The sequence below is a fragment of the Anser cygnoides genome, chromosome 10 (genome assembly GCF_040182565.1).
Source record: "Anser cygnoides isolate HZ-2024a breed goose chromosome 10, Taihu_goose_T2T_genome, whole genome shotgun sequence".
Lineage (NCBI taxonomy): Eukaryota > Metazoa > Chordata > Aves > Anseriformes > Anatidae > Anser > Anser cygnoides.
The window spans coordinates 18,871,587-18,889,952 of NC_089882.1; the positions used below are offsets into that span (position 1 = coordinate 18,871,587).

The window sequence follows — 18,366 nt, forward strand, 5'->3', positions numbered from 1 at the left end:
GCGGAGACGACGCTCCAGCCAGCAGGGGACGGCCCGGACAAGAAGCCGCTCCCCGTTACAACATCAGGCCCCAAATACCCAGAGGCAGACCCAAAGACGGCGTGGGAGCAGACGTGCTACAACCCCCAGTGCTCAGGGCAGCAGCAGCAGCAGCTTTGAAAGCGAAACGGCATTGGGGTCCTCCAGCGATTCCCCGGTGCCTGAACGCAGCAGCCGCTCCAGCCACGCCGGGCCAGTCCGGATGCGAAGCCGCTCCCAGTTACAACATCGGGCCCCAAATCCCTACGGCCGGCCTGAACAACGCCACGGGAGCAGCCGTGCTCCAGCCCCACGTCCTGGCTCCAGTCCCCAGCCGCCATCACAATAAAGCTTGCTGCCAATCCCATCTGTGCTGAGAGATCACACGCGCGTCGGCTTCAGCCTCACTCGCACGACTAAGCCGTGTCTCCCTGCTTCCTTCCCTCCCCCCCATTAGATTGATTAGGAAAGCAACGCAATTCCAGTAAGCACGTTTGGCTTAATCACATTGTCCAGAAGGGGTTACGATCTACACAGCCAGACATGTCGTTTGGGCTGCACATGTCCCAGTTATTAGCCAACCGTCACCCTGTAGACTATGGCACGTAGAGTTAGGAGCCACGAAATTAAAGTGTCTTTGACGAATTGTAGTATGAACTTTCCCTGTGAGATTCCAAAGTTGCACTCCATTAAAACACCCCTCTGTTTCTCTCCATTAAAACACCCCTCTGTTTCTAACTGCGCATTCATTAGCGCAGGCCCATGAGTTTTCAGGTCAGAATCAGTACGATACAAGCTTGCATCTCCCACATCCAAGTGAAAACCATGCTTAGGTGTGATTGTTGCACAACCACAATTGCACGCAGTTACAATTCCTTGCCGTCCCCACCCACGTTGAACTTGGGCATCATAACGCACCACGGGGCCTTATCACATGCATGGGCTTCGCAAGGCTGCTGTTGACAATTTGGAATAATGGGGAGTGGTATGACAAAATAAGGTAGATACCAAGATGTTTCAAGCACAGGTTCTGCTCGCCACCGATGTGGGCATCTAGTCCCCGAGGGTGATGTAAGCAATACCAACAAGACGATTTGTTACCTAGCTGCCGAATGCAGCACCAACAGCGCAAGCAGCCAGGCGGCACCGGGGTCCTCCTGAGGCTCCCCACCGTCGGGCAGCACCAGCCCCAGCACCGCCAGCCAGGCAGGACTGGGGCCCTCCTTGGCTCCCTGGTACCCGAGAGCAGCAGCTCCAGCACCCTCAGACTGACAGGAATGGGGATGCCCCACAGCTCCATAGTGCCCAAGAGCAGCAGCGGCTCCAGCCACCCTGGACCAGAGCAGAGGACAACCCGATCATGATTACAACGTCCAGCCCCAAATCCCTACAGCCAGCCCAGAACACGCTGCAGAACCAGGCATGCGCTAGCCCCAAGTGCTGGCCCTAATCCCCAGCCCCCAAGCCCAATACAGTTCTGAGCCAGCCTCTCCCCGCTCCCCTCGCCCATCTTCCCCCAGGCTGCTTGCTTTGCAGGGGAGCCCATGGCAGCGGGGACGAGCACTCTGGACACGCTCTTTCCCAGTGGCACACGTGGGTGATCACAGCACTGCAGCGCTGGAGAGGAGGTCGGGGCTGGCAAGAGGTGGGACAGGTGAGAGCAGGGCTGGCAGCCGGCTTTGGGCTCTTGTATGGCCTTGCCGTTAGCGCAAGGACTCGGCTTCGGCTTATCCGGGTTGCTCAGGCCACGCTCGTGAGCCTGCAAGAAAGGGACAAGTTTAACGGCAGCATCCTCCCCAGCAGGTTTGGGTCGAGGCGTCTGCCTGTCTTATGCCCGCTCTGGCACCGGTGCCTGTGAAGAATGACGTCGCGAGGTGCTGGGCCTGCTCTCTCAAGGAAGAACTACAGGCTGAGCACTGAGCCGGAGAAGTCCAAGGTCGCAGGTACGGGCTGTACACGCCTCGCACAAGCAGGACCGCTGTGGAGCGGGGTGAGCGCCCCTCGCCTCGCTTGAGATCGACTGCCTCCAGTGGCAGTGGCCGTGCTGAGAGAGGCGTGGTGGGGCAGAAAGCGAGTGAATCCCTGAGCCGAGGCGAGATTTTGGGAGGGCCTTTCCTGCAGAACGAAGGACTCCGCCAGAAACTCATGTCGCGGTGCCCTTTCTCCAGCCGTGTGGTGCTGGAGGACGTGGTGTTGCCTGTCTTTGTCCCATCGGACTCTGGGAGTTCCTCTTCCAGGGCAGACGGCCTCTCGGGTTCTCGGATTAATGCTTTCCTCGGAAACGATGATACTGCTGGGCAGTCCGTTTGCTCTTGCACCGGCCAACCCGGCACAATCCTGCTTGTGAGACCGCAAGGCTGGTATTTGAGGGCTCCGTGGCACCCACAAGTAAGGCAAGCTGCTTTGTGGGGCACCAGGGATTGTTTTGCACAAGGAAAGCTACTGCGAGGCATACAGCCTTAAGGAGGCTGTGAGTTAGCCTAGATGAGCTGTGTCTGCGAGCCTCTCTGTCCCCGCATCTTCTCCAGCACAGTGAAGAGATGTAGTAGCTACAGAGAACGTTCCAGGTACAAGCAGGACATCAGGAAGTGCAGTGGTGGTATTATTATTTTTATTTTTATTTCCCTTGGAAATGAAATTGGGTCCTCACATCCAGCTTTTGAAGTAACTTTATCTGGAAGTAGCAGAGCAGCGTTCCTGAGTACGTAGTTTCACGCGAGGGGACGACTGTACAGCCTCCCACTTGCATTGGAGAGCAGCTCAAACTGGAAGGAGCCCCCTGTTGCGGAGATGCGCTCCATAATGCTGGTGTCTAGGGCCGTCAGTGAAGACAGTGAGAAGGTAAATGGCTTCCTGAAGCTGTCTTCCCCCGTGCTGATCTGCAACCTGGAAGGTTGTTTTCCTGTAGTTATCAATTTTTTGCTTGTACTTGAAATGAATGGTGTGAGTTTACCTCCTGACTCCTGAAGCTTACTTTTCTCTCCTTTTTCACAAGGGATAGTGAACAGCAGGCTGCTGAATGCACTCTGGACATGCTCCGTCCCAGTGGCACACGTGGGTGATCACAGCGCTGCAACGCTACTCTGTGTTGGTGCGGCCTCCCCTCGAGTACTGTGTACGGTTCTGGGCACCACAGTACAAAAAGGATGTGAAACTGTTGGAGAGTGGCCAGAGAAGGACAACGAAGATGGTGAAGGGCCTAGAGGGGAAGACGTACGAGGAGCGGCTGAGGTCACTTGACCTGTTCAGCCTGGAAAAGAAAAGGCTGAGGGGAGACCTCATCGCGGCCTACAGCTTCCTCACGAGGGGGAGTGGAGGGGCAGGCGCCGATCTCTTCCCTTTAGCGACCAGCGACAGGACCTGAGGGAGCGGTGTCAAGCTGTGGCAGGGGAGGTTTATGCTGGATATCAGGAAGAGGTTCTTCACCGAGAGGGTTGTCGCGCACTGGAACAGGCTCCCCAAGGACGTAGTCGTGACACAAAGCCTGTCAGAGTTTAAGAAGCGTTTGGACTGTGCTCTTAGTAACAGTAACAGGTAGTAGTCAGAGTAGCTTGGGTGCAGGAGACGCAACAGGGGCCTTTCCAAAAGGCCAATTATTTTTCCAATTTCTTATTATCCTTCTGGAAGGAGTGTTGGTATGTACTCCCCCAGGGATATCTCCCTGTCCCCTGGCACTCATATTTCCCATTTTTCCTAGCCCTTGTCAGTGTGCACAACCATCTGGAGCAGCCAATAGATCTAAGTAATTTCTGTTTTTCACCCAGGACAGCCAATAGACAATGATACTTTTTTCCGTTCTCTCAGAGCAACTTATAGTTTTCCCAGACTGTCTTTTCATTCAGATAGAACAGCCAACAACAGTTGACAATTCCATACTTTCTCAGGACTTTTTCCCCTTTTTCCAGACTATTTTTCACTTTTCTGGACTATACGTTGTCGGTACAGTTCCTTGGTTTTGAGCATACCAGTGGTATCTCAGGACACCTCTGTTTCTTAGGTACCCAACTGCACGTCAAAGATGCCAGATGTGCTTTTCAAGGACACTTTTCATTCACAGGCCTTGTCCCGGGCCAGATTCTCAGGCTAGCAGTTCTCAGACATCTTCTGCCAGTGTTTTAGCGGGCCATTTGTGTTAGTATTTTCCCCTTTATAACCAGACTGCCTTTATGGCTGCTCCCATCACTCCATCCCTTGGCCTGTGACCACTTGTGTATCACTATGAGACTACACCATATCTGGTGCATCTCTCTTGCCTCCTAATGTGCGAGGTGGAGGAGACGCATGTCCCCGTTAGGTCCAGTGGTGTCACTCCTGAGAGTGTTTGTTGGTTGAGACATGGGTATACAGTACCAGTTCAGATAAGAGTGATAACAAATAGCTATTTGATACAAAACAAAACGCAGAAAAGCACAAATCTGACAGTCAGAATGAGGACCAACATCATTTGGATATGTCGCACCTGTGTTTGGAGGCCTGGTAGCCAAAACCACAGCCATGTCAGCTGACAGGCCTTCGAGAACACATTGTTCTTGGGCTATTTGGTGGGAGGTACAGATCTGTCACTGAAAAATATTCACATCTTGTTTGATCTGTTTGGATTTGTTAGCAAAAAAGCAACAGGTAATATTCATTGATGCGCAAACACCTCCTTGTGAGGCTAAAATGTAGTCCAAGGACAGACAATATCGGATAGCCAATTGTGAGACCAAATTAATCAGTCTACTGTATACTCTTTAAAGCACCCACAGTAGCATTCTGGGTAATTTCAAGCACAGCAGAAATGCCAGCAATAGCTCTGTATAGTTCAGCAACACCTGAGTTTAGGTATAGCACATGTACCGACTTAGGAAATTTCGCTGGTTTTGCGATGAACAGGTTAGACATTCTGCACTTATTATGTACAGGAAAATGGTTGTGTTGGAAGTTCAATGCTAAATCTCTAGATCAAAATGCACAGGCAGTGAGACATGATATGGCACACGTACCTCCTAGCTGCAATGACAAGCTCCTGAAAACATTAGAGCTGCAAAGCCAGAACCTCCTCGGCGTTGAAATGGTAGGCCACAAGCCCTGCCCAGAATCTTTGCAATGTTTGTAGAATGAATACCATGGAACCAGGATCACAGGCCCTGGTTATTGTGGGGGATTTCAACTACCCTGACATTTGCTGGAAGGCCTACTCAGCCAGCCATCCGCAGTCCAGGAGGTTCCTTCATTGTATTGATGATAACTTCCTGATGCAAATGGTGGACGTGCCAACTAGGAGAGGAGCGCTGCTGGATCTTGTCCTCGCTAACAAGGAGGGTCTGGTTGAAACGGTGAAGGTTGAGGGCAGCCTTGGTTGCAGCGACCATGAGACGGTGGAGTTTGGGATCTCATGTGGCAGGAACAGAGTACCGAGCAGAATCGCAACCCTGGACTTCAGTAGGGCCGACTTTGGCCTTTTCAAGCATTTGCTAGGGGAAATTCCATGGGACAAGGTACTTGAAGGAAAAGGAGCCCAAGACAGCTGGTTAGCATTCAAGGACTGCTTCTTCCGAGCTCAAGAACAGAGCAACCCAACAGGTAAGAAGTCAGGAAAGAGAGCCAGGAGACCTTCATGGTTAAACAGGGAAGTGCTGGGCAAACTCAGGTGGAAGAGGACAGTCTACAGATCATGGAAGGAGGGGCTGGCCACTTACGAGGAATATAAGGCTGTTGTCAGAGGATTTAGGGAGGCAACTAGGAAAGCTAAGGCCTCCTTAGAATTAAACCTTGCGAGAAGGGTCAAGGACAACAGAAAGAGCTTCTTCAAATACATTGCAGATAAAACTAACACTAGAGGCAAGGTAGGCCCACTAATGAATGAGGTGGGTGCTCTGGCAACAGAAGATAAAGAGAAGGCAGAGTTACTGAATGCCTTCGTCTCTGTCTATAATGCCAGTGACTCTCCTGAGGAGCTCTGTACCCCTGAGGCCCCAGATGAAGTCAGAATAAAGGAGGAGTTTGCCTTGGTTGATGAGGGCTGGGTTAAGGACCAATTAAGCAAGATGGACATCCACAAGTCCATGGGTCCTGAGGGGATGCACCTGCAGGTGCTGAGGGAGCTGGCAGAAGTCATTGCTAGCCCACTCTCCATCATCTTTGGTAAGTCGTGGGCATCGGGAGAGGTGCTTGAGCACTGAAGGAAAGCAAATGTCACTCTGGTCTTCAAAAAGAGCAAGAAGGAGGACCTAGATAACTATAGACTAGTCAGCCTCACCTCCATCCTTGGTAAGGTGATGGAACAACTTATTTTTGGCGTTGTCTCTAGTCATATCAAGGATAAAAGGGTCATTAGGGGCAGTAAATACGGCTTCACCAAGGGGAAGTCATGCTTGACCAGCCTGATAGCCTTTTATGAGGATAGAACCGAGTGGATAGATGATGGAAAGGCAGTGGACGTGGTTTATCTTGATTTCAGTAAAGCCTTTGACACTGTCTTCCACAGCATCCTCACAGCTACACAAGGAAGTGTGGTCTGGACAATCGGGTAGTGAGGTGGACAGTAAACTGGCTGAAGGGAAGAAGCCAGAGGGTTGTGGTTAATGGGATGGAGTCGAGTTGGAGACCTGTATCTAGTGGAGTCCCTCAAGGGTCGGTGCTGGGATCAGTGTTGTTCAATATATTCATCGATGACTTGGATGAGGGAATGGAGTGTGCTGTCAGCAAGTTTGCCGATGACACTAAACTGGGAGGAGTGGCTGACATGCCAGAAGGCCATGCTGCCATCCATCAGGACCTTGACAGTTGGAGAATTGGACAGGGAGAAATTTAATGAAATATAACGAGGGCAAGTGTAGAGTCCTGCATCTGGGCAAGAACAACCCCAGTCACCAGTATAAGCTGGAGAGCAGTGAAAGGGAGAGGGACCTGGGGGTCCTGGTGGACAGCCGGATGACCATGAGGCAGTACTGTGCCCTCATGGCCAAGAAGGCCAATGGTATCCTGGGGAGTACTGGAAGAGATGTGCTTAGTAGGTTGAGAGAGGTTCTCCTCCCCCTCTACTCTGCCCAGGTGAGACCACATCTAGAATACTGCATCCAGTTCTGGGCCCCTTGGTTCAAGAAGGACAGGGAACTGCTTGAGAGAGTCCCATGCAGAGCCCCAAGGATGATTAAGGGAGTGGGTCATCTCCCTTACAAGCAAAGGCTGAGGGAGCTGGGTCTCTTTAGCTTGCAGAAGAGGAGGCCGAGGGGTGACCTTATTAATGTTTATAAATATGTAAAGGGGGAGTGTCAGGAGGATGGAGCCAGGCTCTTCTCTGTGACACCCAATGATAGGACAAGGGGCAATGGGTGCAAGCTGGGACATAGGAGGTTCCGCTTAAATGAGACAAAACTTTTTTACAGTGAGGTGACAGAGCACTGGAACAGGCTGCCCAGGGCGTCGTGGAGTCTCCTTCTCTGGAGACATTCAAAACCCCCCGGGACGCGTTCCTGTGTGATGTGATTTAGGTGTTCCTGCTCCAGCAGGGGAATTGGACTAGATGATCTTCCAAGGTCCCTTCCAATCCATCACATTCTGTGATTCTGTGATTAGAAAAACAACAACATTTTAGTAACCATGTTTGGCTTAATTGGCAAAAGGGGTTACGATCTACACAGCCAGACATGTCGTTTGGGCTGCACATGTCCCAGTTATTAGCCAACCGTCACCCTGTAGACTATGGCACGTAGAGTTAGGAGCCGCGAAATTAAAGTGTCTTTGACGAATTGTAGTATGAACATTCCCTGTGAGATTCCAAAGTTTCACTCCATTAAAACACCCCTCTGTTTCTAACTGCGCATTCATTAGCGCAGGCCCATGAGTTTTCAGGTCAGAATCAGTACGATACAAGCTTGCATCTCCCACATTCAACTCTGCTGTCGCTCGCGCTCCCCACGGGCCGCTTTTGAACGGCCGGGGAGGCGGCGCTGCTGGCTCTGCCTACACCTCGTCAGCCTCCCTCGTGAGGGCTGCCGGGTCCTGGCGGCTCCCTCGGCTGCTTCGGGTGGCCTCGATGCCGAAAAAAAAGCCCTGCCTGTCTCGATCCCCCGATCCGCTGCAGAACGCGTCTGCCCCGGAGCCGATCGCCTCGGATGCTCCAGCCAGCAGGGGATGGCCCAGAGAAGAAGCCGCTCCCCATTACAATGTTTGGCCCCAAATACCCAGAGGCAGACTAGAAGATGGTGTGGGAGCAGACGTGCTACAACCCCCCGTGCTCAGAGCAGCAGCGACAGCAGCGGCAGCTCTGACAGTGAAGCAGCACCAGGAACGTCCAGCGATTCCTGCATTACAGCGTCCAGTGCCAATCTGGGGCTCGCCAGCCCTGGCACCTCCAGTCCGGAGGTTCTGGGGCCCTCCTGTGGCTCCCCAGCACCCGAAAGCAGCAGCTGCAGCACCAGCAGCCAGGCAGCACCGGGGCCACCCCACAGTTCCCAGGCGACTGAGAGCAGCAGCCCCACCAGGCAGCAGGGGACAGAGCAGAGGACAATTCGCCCACGTTTACATCAGGCCCAAGACACCTGGCACAGTCCCAGAAGACGCCGCAGGAGCAGCCGTGCTGCAGAACCCAGCGCTGGGAGCAGCACCCCCAGCTTGGCCAGTCGGAGGGCACCAGGAACCTCCAGTCACTCCTTGGTGCCCGAAGGCAGACTCCCCGCCAGCCAGCGGGGGCGACCCCGGGCAAGAAGCTGCTCACCGCTGGAACGTCCAGCCCCAGATGCCCAGAGCCAGCCCCGAAGACGCCGCAGGAGCAGCCACGCACCACAAAACGGTGCTGGGAGCAGCAGCAGCACCAGATCTGCCAGGGGGGCGGCATCGGGGTCCCCCAGTGGATCCCCAGGGTCTAAACGGAGACGATGCTCCAGCCAGCAGGGGACAGCCCAGAGAAGAAGCTGCCCCCCATTACAACATCAGGCTCCAAATACCCAGAGGCAGACCCGAAGACGGCGTGGGAGCAGACACAACGCTGGAGTGATACCAGTGCTGTTCCAGCTACGAACGCAGAGCACAGCACTGTGTGGGCTGCTGCAGGGAAAGGTGACTCCGTCCTAGACAGACCCAACACAGTCACCGAAACCCGCAGTTTGCAGGCCCAGGGGCTCCTTTGTAGGGACCAAGCCCGTTTGTTCAGGGCCCTGAGACTGCTCTCTGGAGACAAAGCTGGCTTCTTATTGCTTACACCCTCACTTTTACGGCCCAGGCTGTCATTTTCAGGGCGCAATGCCTTATTTTTAGGGCCCCCAGGTGCACTGTAAGGTGCAGAGCTGCATTTTTAAGGTGCAAAGCCTTATTTGTGAGGAAAGCCCCCTCCCTCCCCATTTTAAGTACTATAAATATGAGGGGTTAGAGGGGGGTTGGGTGACGGGAAGGGTTGTGTTGTCGTGGTGGCTTGGGGGCTTACTGTACCCACCCCCGCTAATGTTTGCTCTTTTGTCAGCTTTGGATCCGAAAGTGGGATCTTAACACGGAAAACACAGGGGAGACTTTACTGCTCTCCACATCTACCTTAAAGGAAGTCGTGGGGAGCTAGGGGTCGGCCTCTTCTCACAGACAACTAGTGATAGGACTAGAAAGTATGGCCTCAAGTTGCGCCAGAGGTTTAGTTTGGAAATTAGCGGTGGTTTTCTCGGGTGGGCAGCCAAGTTCCACCGCAGCCTCTCTCTCACTCCCCCTCCTGAATAGGAAAGGGGGAGAAAAAACGATACAAAGGGCTCAAGGGTTGAGATAAGAACGGGGACATCGCTCAACAATTATTGTGACAGGCTAAACAGACTCAGAGAAGGGAGACATTAAGAATTATTGCCTATTACTAACAAGCTAGAGAAGTGAGGAATAAAAGAAAGAAACCCAAAACACCTTCCCCCCATCCACCCTCCTCTACCTCTTTAACCAAGCGGAGCAGGGGAATGGGGGAATGGCGGTTGTGGTCAGTCTGTAGCACTTTGTCCCTGCCGTTCCTTCTCGGTCACTCTCTTCCCCTGCTCCAACGTGGGATGCAGTCGTTCCCAAAGTGATCCTGCGTGGGCTTCCCACAGGCAGCAGCTCTTCAAGAACTGCTCCAGATACGGGTCCGTACCACGGGGTCCATCCATCAGGAGCACACTGCTCCAACCTGGGTCCCCCACGGGCGGCAGCTCCTGCCAGGTCACCTGCTCCTGCGTGGGCTCCTCTCCACGGGCTGCGGCTCCGGCCCGCAATCTGCTCTGGCGGGGGTCCTCCACAGGCTGCAGCCTGCTTCAGTGCAGGTCCACCTGCTCCACCGTGGCCTCTTCCACGGGCTGCAGCGTGGAACCCTGCTCCACCGTGGTACTCCGTGGGCTGCAGGGGGACAACCTGCTTCACCATGGTCCTCACCACAGGCCGCAGGGGAACTTCTGCTGTGGTGCCTGGAGCACCTCCTCCCACTCCTTCACTGACCTTGGGGTCTGCAAGGCTGTTTCTCACTCCTCTCTCTCTCCCAGCTGCTGTTCCGCAGCAGTTTTTTCCCTTTCTTAAATATGCTCTCACAGAGACGCAAACAACGTCGCTTATTGGCTTGGCTCTGGACAGCAGCAGGGCCCTTATCTAAAATGGGGCAGCTTCTGGATTCTTCTCACAGAGGCCACCCCTATGGGCCCCTGCTACCAGAACTTGCCAAGTAAGCCCACTACAATTTCTTCTCAGAAAGAATAGTCAGGAATTGGAACGGGTTGCCCAGGGAAGTAGTGGAGTCACCTGGGGGTGTTCAAGGAAAGGTTGCACATGGTGCTTAGGGACATGGCTTAGTGGGTGACATTGGTAGTAGGGGATAGTTGGACCAGATGATCTTGAAGGACGTTTCCACCCTTAATGATTCTACGATTCTGTGATTCTAATTAGGAGGCTTTGAACCCTGATGGTGAGAGCTGGCGAAAGGAGTCAGGGCTCAGACTGGACTGTCAACTGCAGTAAAGACGATTAAGACCGCTGGCTTTGTAATGTCTCTTGCTGATGTCTGGGGGAGACAACGAGCTCTGGTCTCACCCTGCTCTCGAGAAACTCTGTAGGAGAAGGACGTGAGGAGGGAGCAAGCTGTGACCCAAACGCCAGGTGTCCTGCGGCTCTCCCGGAGGGCGGCAATGCTGGCCCAAAGGTGCGGTGCAGGCGCCGCCACTCCAGGGCTGCAGCCCTGTCCGAGGGACATCTCCGCTCCTGCCTGTGGCACGGGGAGCGTTGCCAGCAGGCCGAGGGAAGCAATCCTTCCTCTCCGCCGCGTGTCGCGGGACCCGGCATTTGAGCCTGTGCCGGCTGCAAGAGCGGCCACCCTCTTGCTTGGGTGCCGAGGGCCCAGGCCCCAGCGTGGCACCTCCAGCCACCCCTGTGAGGCGGGGGCTCTGTCACAGTGGGTGCCAGGTAGCTTTGGGCGTCCCTGCCCAAACGGGGGGCGTGCGGTGGTGATGTCACAATGGCTGGCCATGGCGACCCGCGGGGGCGAGGAGCATATAAAAGGCTGCTGGGCTCGGGCCGTGCCTCAGTGCGATTTGGTGAGTTGGGGAGAGGGCAGGGAGGAGGGGGCTGCCGGGGGCTGCCGAGGGAGGAGGGGTTGCACACCTCGGGCCCGTGCTGCAGACTCACCCTCGTCCTGCTTCTCCCTCAGGGTCGGCAGAGGAGCGTGTGGAGGAGAAACCCCGGCACCGCTGGGGCAGTGACTCTCCAAGTGCTCGCTGTCCAAGTGCACCATGTCTGAAATGAAGCGGAAGGCTCCCGACTCGAGGGAGCAAGGTGAGAGAAAAGTATCCCGTCCCACAGGAGGGCGGGGAGGGGCTGGGAGGGCTGCCTGTGGCCGAGAGGGGAGGCAGGGGCAGGCAGGGGCTCCCCAACCACCCCGGGGCAGGGCCCCTCTGCTCCTTGGCAGGGGGGGCCCAGGTCGGGCTGTGGGTGCCTGCTGGGACCCTTGTGCCTGCTGTGCCTCCTTCCCCTCCACAGCCTCTGGCCCTGCCCATCAGCCAGCATGGCAGGGACAGAACAGGCCCTTGGGGACAGTCCCTCAGGGACACCTGGCCCCGCAAAGGTGCTCAATGGCTGTGCCATTTGCTCTCTCCCCTCCAGCATGCATGCTGTGTGGCCGGGCAGATGCTGACCCGAACATCTGCGGCCCCATACACAAAAGGAATGGACTCTGTGCCCACACGTTTTGCCTGGTGAGTTCCCCCAGGGTTCCCGTCAGCATCCCACCAGGGACGGTCCCTTCAACTATGACCCCTAACGAGATCCTGCTTTTTTCCATTCTATAGTCTCTTGCGAATGGCCTTTATCGGCTTGGATCACTACACGACGGAATTTTGGGATTTTTACTGGAGGATATACAGCACACAATCAAGCGGGCATCCCAGAAGGTGAGGACCTGATGGGAACAGGGAGGTTTGGGCCAGGAGATGCTCCCGCGAGCTTAGCCTGGACCCCAAGGCAGCAATCCCAGCCTTTCCAACCTGCTCCGGGACAAACTGCTGCTCTGGCAGACGAGCCTTGTCCGCCAGGGGGGTCTGCAGAGCGTGACCCAGCAGCGCCCGCACCCTGTGCCCTGCCCTGCCCAGCGGTGTGGGGCCAGCGGTGGCGGCATCGAGCCTGGTGCTAATGGGGCTGCTGTGTTCTTCTCAGCAATGCTTCGTTTGTGGCGAGCGAGGGGCCACCATCACCTGCACGGAGACAGGCTGTGAACGCAGCTTCCATCTCCCCTGCGCCTCGGAGGGAGAATGCGTCACCCAGTTCTTTGGGCAGTACAGGTAAGGGCTGCCAGCAGCAGCCAAGCAAGAGAGGACCCCACGCTGGTGCTTCCCAGCAGCCTGGCAGAGCCGGAGGCAGCGCCAGAGCCTGGATGGGCCTGGGGCTCCTTCACGTTCCTCTGCCCTCCTCGCCACAACCGCGGCAGGCCCAGCACTTCTCACCTTGCCCTTCCCTTCCCTCTCCCCGCCAGGTCCTTCTGCTGGGAGCACCGCCCTCAGCAGGCAGTGCAGGCAGCTCCGGAGCAGGACACCATCTGCATCATCTGCATGGACCCTGTGGGGGACAGCAAGTCCTACCACACCATGGTGTGCCCAGCCTGCAGTCACGCCTGGTTCCACCGGGGCTGCATCCAGGTAGGAGCCCTCCCCTCACCCTGCGCGCACGGCAGGTGCTCAGCAGCACCAGGGCCCGCTCACCTCTCACCGCATGTGTTTCTTCTGCAGGGACAAGCTGTGAGTGCAGGCATTCTCTACTTCCAGTGCCCCATCTGCAGAAACCAGGTGGAGTTCCGTTCCGAAATGTCCATCATGGGGATCCAAGTCCCAGTCAGGTTGGTGTCCCTCTGCCCTGCTCTCTAGACACGAGGGCACAAGCGCTGCGCATGGCCAGGGACTGGACAATTTCCCTCCCTTCTCTTGCAGAGGACCAACCTGGGAGGACGGCAATGCCTTTGCATCGCTGCAAGAGAGGCACCAGCGCTGTGATGTCAGTGAATGCCTTTACCCACAAGGCAGGGAGCAGGCGGAGGGACAGGGGTGAGTTGCCTCAGCAGCCATCTGGGGCTCTGCCCACGTCCTCAGCCTCAGCACATGCTGGGGGAGCCAGGACAGAGCACAAGGGATGTGCCAGCCACTCCCTGGCTCAGACACTTTGTCCTCACACCCACAACTCTTTGCTTCCCCAGGCCCTGGCAGCTGCTCCTGTGCCGCTCCTGTGCTGCCGAAGGCACCCACCGGCGCTGCTCCAACTTGACCAACAGCACAGGCACCTGGGAGTGCGACAGCTGCGCTGGCGTGGGCACTGGTAAGTGGCAAAGGCCTCATGCTGCTGGGCTGTGGCCAGGCCAGGCCTGGCTGCAGGAGCTCAGGGCAGCCTTGCCAGAGTCTCTCTGACCCTGGACGGGTCAGAGCCTCTACTGCCGTGGGTCTGGAAGTCCATCCCACTCACCTTCCTGTCTCCCCTTACAGCCTCCAGTAGCAATCTGGGGCTCGCCGGCCCCAGCACCTCCAGTCCAGAGGTTCTGGGGCCCTCCCGTGGCTCCCCAGCACCCGAAAGGAGCAGCCTCAGCAGCACCAGCAGCCAGGCAGCACCGGGGCCATCCCACAGTTCCCAGGAGACTGAGAGGAGAAGGCCAGGGACAGAACAGGGGACAATCTGCCAGCCTGTACATCAGGCCCAAGACACCTGGCACAGTCCCAGAAGACGCCGCAGGAGCAGCCGTGCTGCAGAACCCAGCGCTGGGAGCAGCACCCCCAGCTTGGCCAGCCAGAGGGCACCAGGAACCTCCAGTCACTCCTTGGTGCCTGAAGGCAGACACCCCACCGGCCAGCGGGGGCGACCCCGGACAAGAAGCCGCTCACCGCTGGAACGTCCAGCCCCAGATCCCCAGAGCCGGCCCCGAAGACGCCGCAGGAGCAGCCACGCACCAGAAAACGGTGCTGGGAGCAGCAGCAGCACCAGATCTGCCAGGGGGGCGGCATCGGGGTCCCCCAGTGGATCCCCAGGGCCTAGGCGGAGACGACGCTCCAGCCAGCAGGGGACGGCCCGGACAAGAAGCCGCTCCCCGTTACAACATCAGGCCCCAAATACCCAGAGGCAGACCCAAAGACGACGTGGGAGCAGACGTGCTACAACCCCCAGTGCTCAGGGCAGCAGCAGCAGCAGCTTTGAAAGCGAAACGGCATTGGGGTCCTCCAGCGATTCCCCGGTGCCTGAACGCAGCAGCCGCTCCAGCCACGCCGGGCCAGTCCGGATGCGAAGCCGCTCCCGGTTACAACATCGGGCCCCAAATCCCTACGGCCGGCCTGAACAACGCCACGGGAGCAGCCGTGCTCCAGCCCCACGTCCTGGCTCCAGTCCCCAGCCGCCATCACAATAAAGCTTGCTGCCAATCCCATCTGTGCTGAGAGATCACACGCGCGTCGGCTTCAGCCTCACTCGCACGACTAAGCCGTGTCTCCCTGCTTCCTTCCCTCCCCCCTATTAGATTGATTAGGAAAGCAACGCAATTCCAGTAAGCACGTTTGGCTTAATCACATTGTCCAGAAGGGGTTACGATCTACACAGCCAGACATGTCGTTTGGGCTGCACATGTCCCAGTTATTAGCCAACCGTCACCCTGTAGACTATGGCACGTAGAGTTAGGAGCCACGAAATTAAAGTGTCTTTGACGAATTGTAGTATGAACTTTCCCTGTGAGATTCCAAAGTTGCACTCCATTAAAACACCCCTCTGTTTCTCTCCATTAAAACACCCCTCTGTTTCTAACTGCGCATTCATTAGCGCAGGCCCATGAGTTTTCAGGTCAGAATCAGTACGATACAAGCTTGCATCTCCCACATCCAAGTGAAAACCATGCTTAGGTGTGATTGTTGCACAACCACAATTGCACGCAGTTACAATTCCTTGCCGTCCCCACCCACGTTGAACTTGGGCATCATAACGCACCACGGGGCCTTATCACATGCATGGGCTTCGCAAGGCTGCTGTTGACAATTTGGAATAATGGGGAGTGGTACGACAAAATAAGGTAGATACCAAGATGTTTCAAGCACAGGTTCTGCTCGCCACCGATGTGGGCATCTAATCCCCGAGGGTGATGTAAGCAATACCAACAAGACGATTTGTTACCTAGCTGCCGAATGCAGCACCAACAGCGCAAGCAGCCAGGCGGCACCGGGGTCCTCCTGAGGCTCCCCACCGTCGGGCAGCACCAGCCCCAGCACCGCCAGCCAGGCAGGACTGGGGCCCTCCTTGGCTCCCTGGTACCCGAGAGCAGCAGCTCCAGCACCCTCAGACTGACAGGAATGGGGATGCCCCACAGCTCCATAGTGCCCAAGAGCAGCAGCGGCTCCAGCCACCCTGGACCAGAGCAGAGGACAACCCGATCATGATTACAACGTCCAGCCCCAAATCCCTACAGCCAGCCCAGAACACGCTGCAGAACCAGGCATGCGCTAGCCCCAAGTGCTGGCCCTAATCCCCAGCCCCCAAGCCCAATACAGTTCTGAGCCAGCCTCTCCCCGCTCCCCTCGCCCATCTTCCCCCAGGCTGCTTGCTTTGCAGGGGAGCCCATGGCAGCAGGGACGAGCACTCTGGACACGCTCTTTCCCAGTGGCACACGTGGGTGATCACAGCACTGCAGCGCTGGAGAGGAGGTCGGGGCTGGCAAGAGGTGGGACAGGTGAGAGCAGGGCTGGCAGCCGGCTTTGGGCTCTTGTATGGCCTTGCCGTTAGCGCAAGGACTCGGCTTCGGCTTATCCGGGTTGCTCAGGCCACGCTCGTGAGCCTGCAAGAAAGGGACCAGTTTAACGGCAGCATCCTCCCCAGCAGGTTTGGGTCGAGGCGTCTGCCTGTCTTATGCCCGCTCTGGCACCGGTGCCTGTGAAGAATGACGTCGCGAGGTGCTGGGCCTGCTCTCTCAAGGAAGAACTACAGGCTGAGCACTGAGCCGGAGAAGTCCAAGGTCGCAGGTACGGGCTGTACACGCCTCGCACAAGCAGGACCGCTGTGGAGCGGGGTGAGCGCCCCTCGCCTCGCTTGAGATCGACTGCCTCCAGTGGCAGTGGCCGTGCTGAGAGAGGCGTGGTGGGGCAGAAAGCGAGTGAATCCCTGAGCCGAGGCGAGATTTTGGGAGGGCCTTTCCTGCAGAACGAAGGACTCCGCCAGAAACTCATGTCGCGGTGCCCTTTCTCCAGCCGTGTGGTGCTGGAGGACGTGGTGTTGCCTGTCTTTGTCCCATCGGACTCTGGGAGTTCCTCTTCCAGGGCAGACGGCCTCTCGGGTTCTCGGATTAATGCTTTCCTCAGAAACGATGATAATGCTGGGCAGTCCGTTTGCTCTTGCACCGGCCAACCCGGCACAATCCTGCTTGTGAGACCGCAAGGCTGGTATTTGAGGGCTCCGTGGCACCCACAAGTAAGGCAAGCTGCTTTGTGGGGCACCAGGGATTGTTTTGCACAAGGAAAGCTACTGCGAGGCATACAGCCTTAAGGAGGCTGTGAGTTAGCCTAGATGAGCTGTGTCTGCGAGCCTCTCTGTCCCCGCATCTTCTCCAGCACAGTGAAGAGATGTAGTAGCTACAGAGAACGTTCCAGGTACAAGCAGGACATCAGGAAGTGCAGTGGTGGCATTATTATTTTTATTTTCCTTGGAAATGAAATTGGGTCCTCACATCCAGCTTTTGAAGTAACTTTATCTGGAAGTAGCAGAGCAGCGTTCCTGAGTACGTAGTTTCACACGAGGGGACGACTGTACAGCCTCCCACTTGCATTGGAGAGCAGCTCAAACTGGAAGGAGCCCCCTGTTGCGGAGATGCGCTCCATAATGCTGGTGTCTAGGGCCGTCAGTGAAGACAGTGAGAAGGTAAATGGCTTCCTGAAGCTGTCTTCCCCCGTGCTGATCTGCAACCTGGAAGGTTGTTTTCCTGTAGTTATCAATTTTTTGCTTGTACTTGAAATGAATGGTGTGAGTTTACCTCCTGACTCCTGAAGCTTACTTTTCTCTCCTTTTTCACAAGGGATAGTGAACAGCAGGCTGCTGAATGCACTCTGGACATGCTCCGTCCCAGTGGCACACGTGGGTGATCACAGCGCTGCAACGCTACTCTGTGTTGGTGCGGCCTCCCCTCGAGTACTGTGTACGGTTCTGGGCACCACAGTACAAAAAGGATGTGAAACTGTTGGAGAGTGGCCAGAGAAGGACAACGAAGATGGTGAAGGGCCTAGAGGGGAAGACGTACGAGGAGCGGCTGAGGTCACTTGACCTGTTCAGCCTGGAAAAGAAAAGGCTGAGGGGAGACCTCATCGCGGCCTACAGCTTCCTCACGAGGGGGAGTGGAGGGGCAGGCGCCGATCTCTTCCCTTTAGCAACCAGCGACAGGACCCGAGGGAGCGGTGTCAAGCTGTGGCAGGGGAGGTTTATGCTGGATATCAGGAAGAGGTTCTTCACCGAGAGGGTTGTCGCGCACTGGAACAGGCTCCCCAAGGACGTAGTCGTGACACAAAGCCTGTCAGAGTTTAAGAAGCGTTTGGACTGTGCTCTTAGTAACAGTAACAGGTAGTAGTCAGAGTAGCTTGGGTGCAGGAGACGCAAAAGGGGCCTTTCCAAAAGGCCAATTATTTTTCCAATTTCTTATCATTCTTCCGGAAGGACTGTCGGTATGTACTCCCCTGGGCTACTTCAATTTTCGAAGCTCGATCCACTTCTTCGTTGTTCTGACGTTCTTCGGTGGCACGATTCTTAGGCATGTGAGCATCTACATGACGTACCTTTACAGCCAGGTTTTCTACCCGGGCAGCACTATCTTGCCACAGGGTAGCAGCCCAGATAGGTTTACCTCTGCGCTGCCAGTTGTTCTGTTTCCATTGCCGCAGCCACCCC

The 18,366-nt window shown here is 56.1% G+C and overlaps 1 protein-coding gene across 1 annotated transcript; it reads left to right on the forward strand.

Annotated features, from left to right (window-relative positions):
• Positions 1–11,720: 11,720 nt before the first annotated feature.
• On the forward strand, positions 11,721–14,496 carry LOC136791649 (PHD finger protein 7-like). The gene is made up of 9 exons (XM_067003392.1): positions 11,721–11,763; positions 12,091–12,182; positions 12,276–12,377; positions 12,640–12,764; positions 12,956–13,118; positions 13,209–13,315; positions 13,407–13,520; positions 13,670–13,788; positions 14,315–14,496. Exons 1-9 carry the CDS (start codon positions 11,721–11,723, stop codon positions 14,494–14,496), a joined length of 1,047 nt encoding a protein of 348 aa, XP_066859493.1.
• The last annotated feature ends 3,870 nt before the right edge of the window (positions 14,497–18,366 follow it).

Bases quoted from the DNA above. Each gene is read 5' to 3' on its own strand.
- LOC136791649 (XM_067003392.1), top strand. From the start codon at position 11,721: ATGTCTGAAATGAAGCGGAAGGCTCCCGACTCGAGGGAGCAAG. The intron at 13,316-13,406 runs GTTGGTGTCCCT...CTTCTCTTGCAG, and splicing joins GGGATCCAAGTCCCAGTCAG to AGGACCAACCTGGGAGGACG. The intron at 13,789-14,314 runs GTAAGTGGCAAA...CCCACCGGCCAG, and splicing joins CTGCGCTGGCGTGGGCACTG to CGGGGGCGACCCCGGACAAG.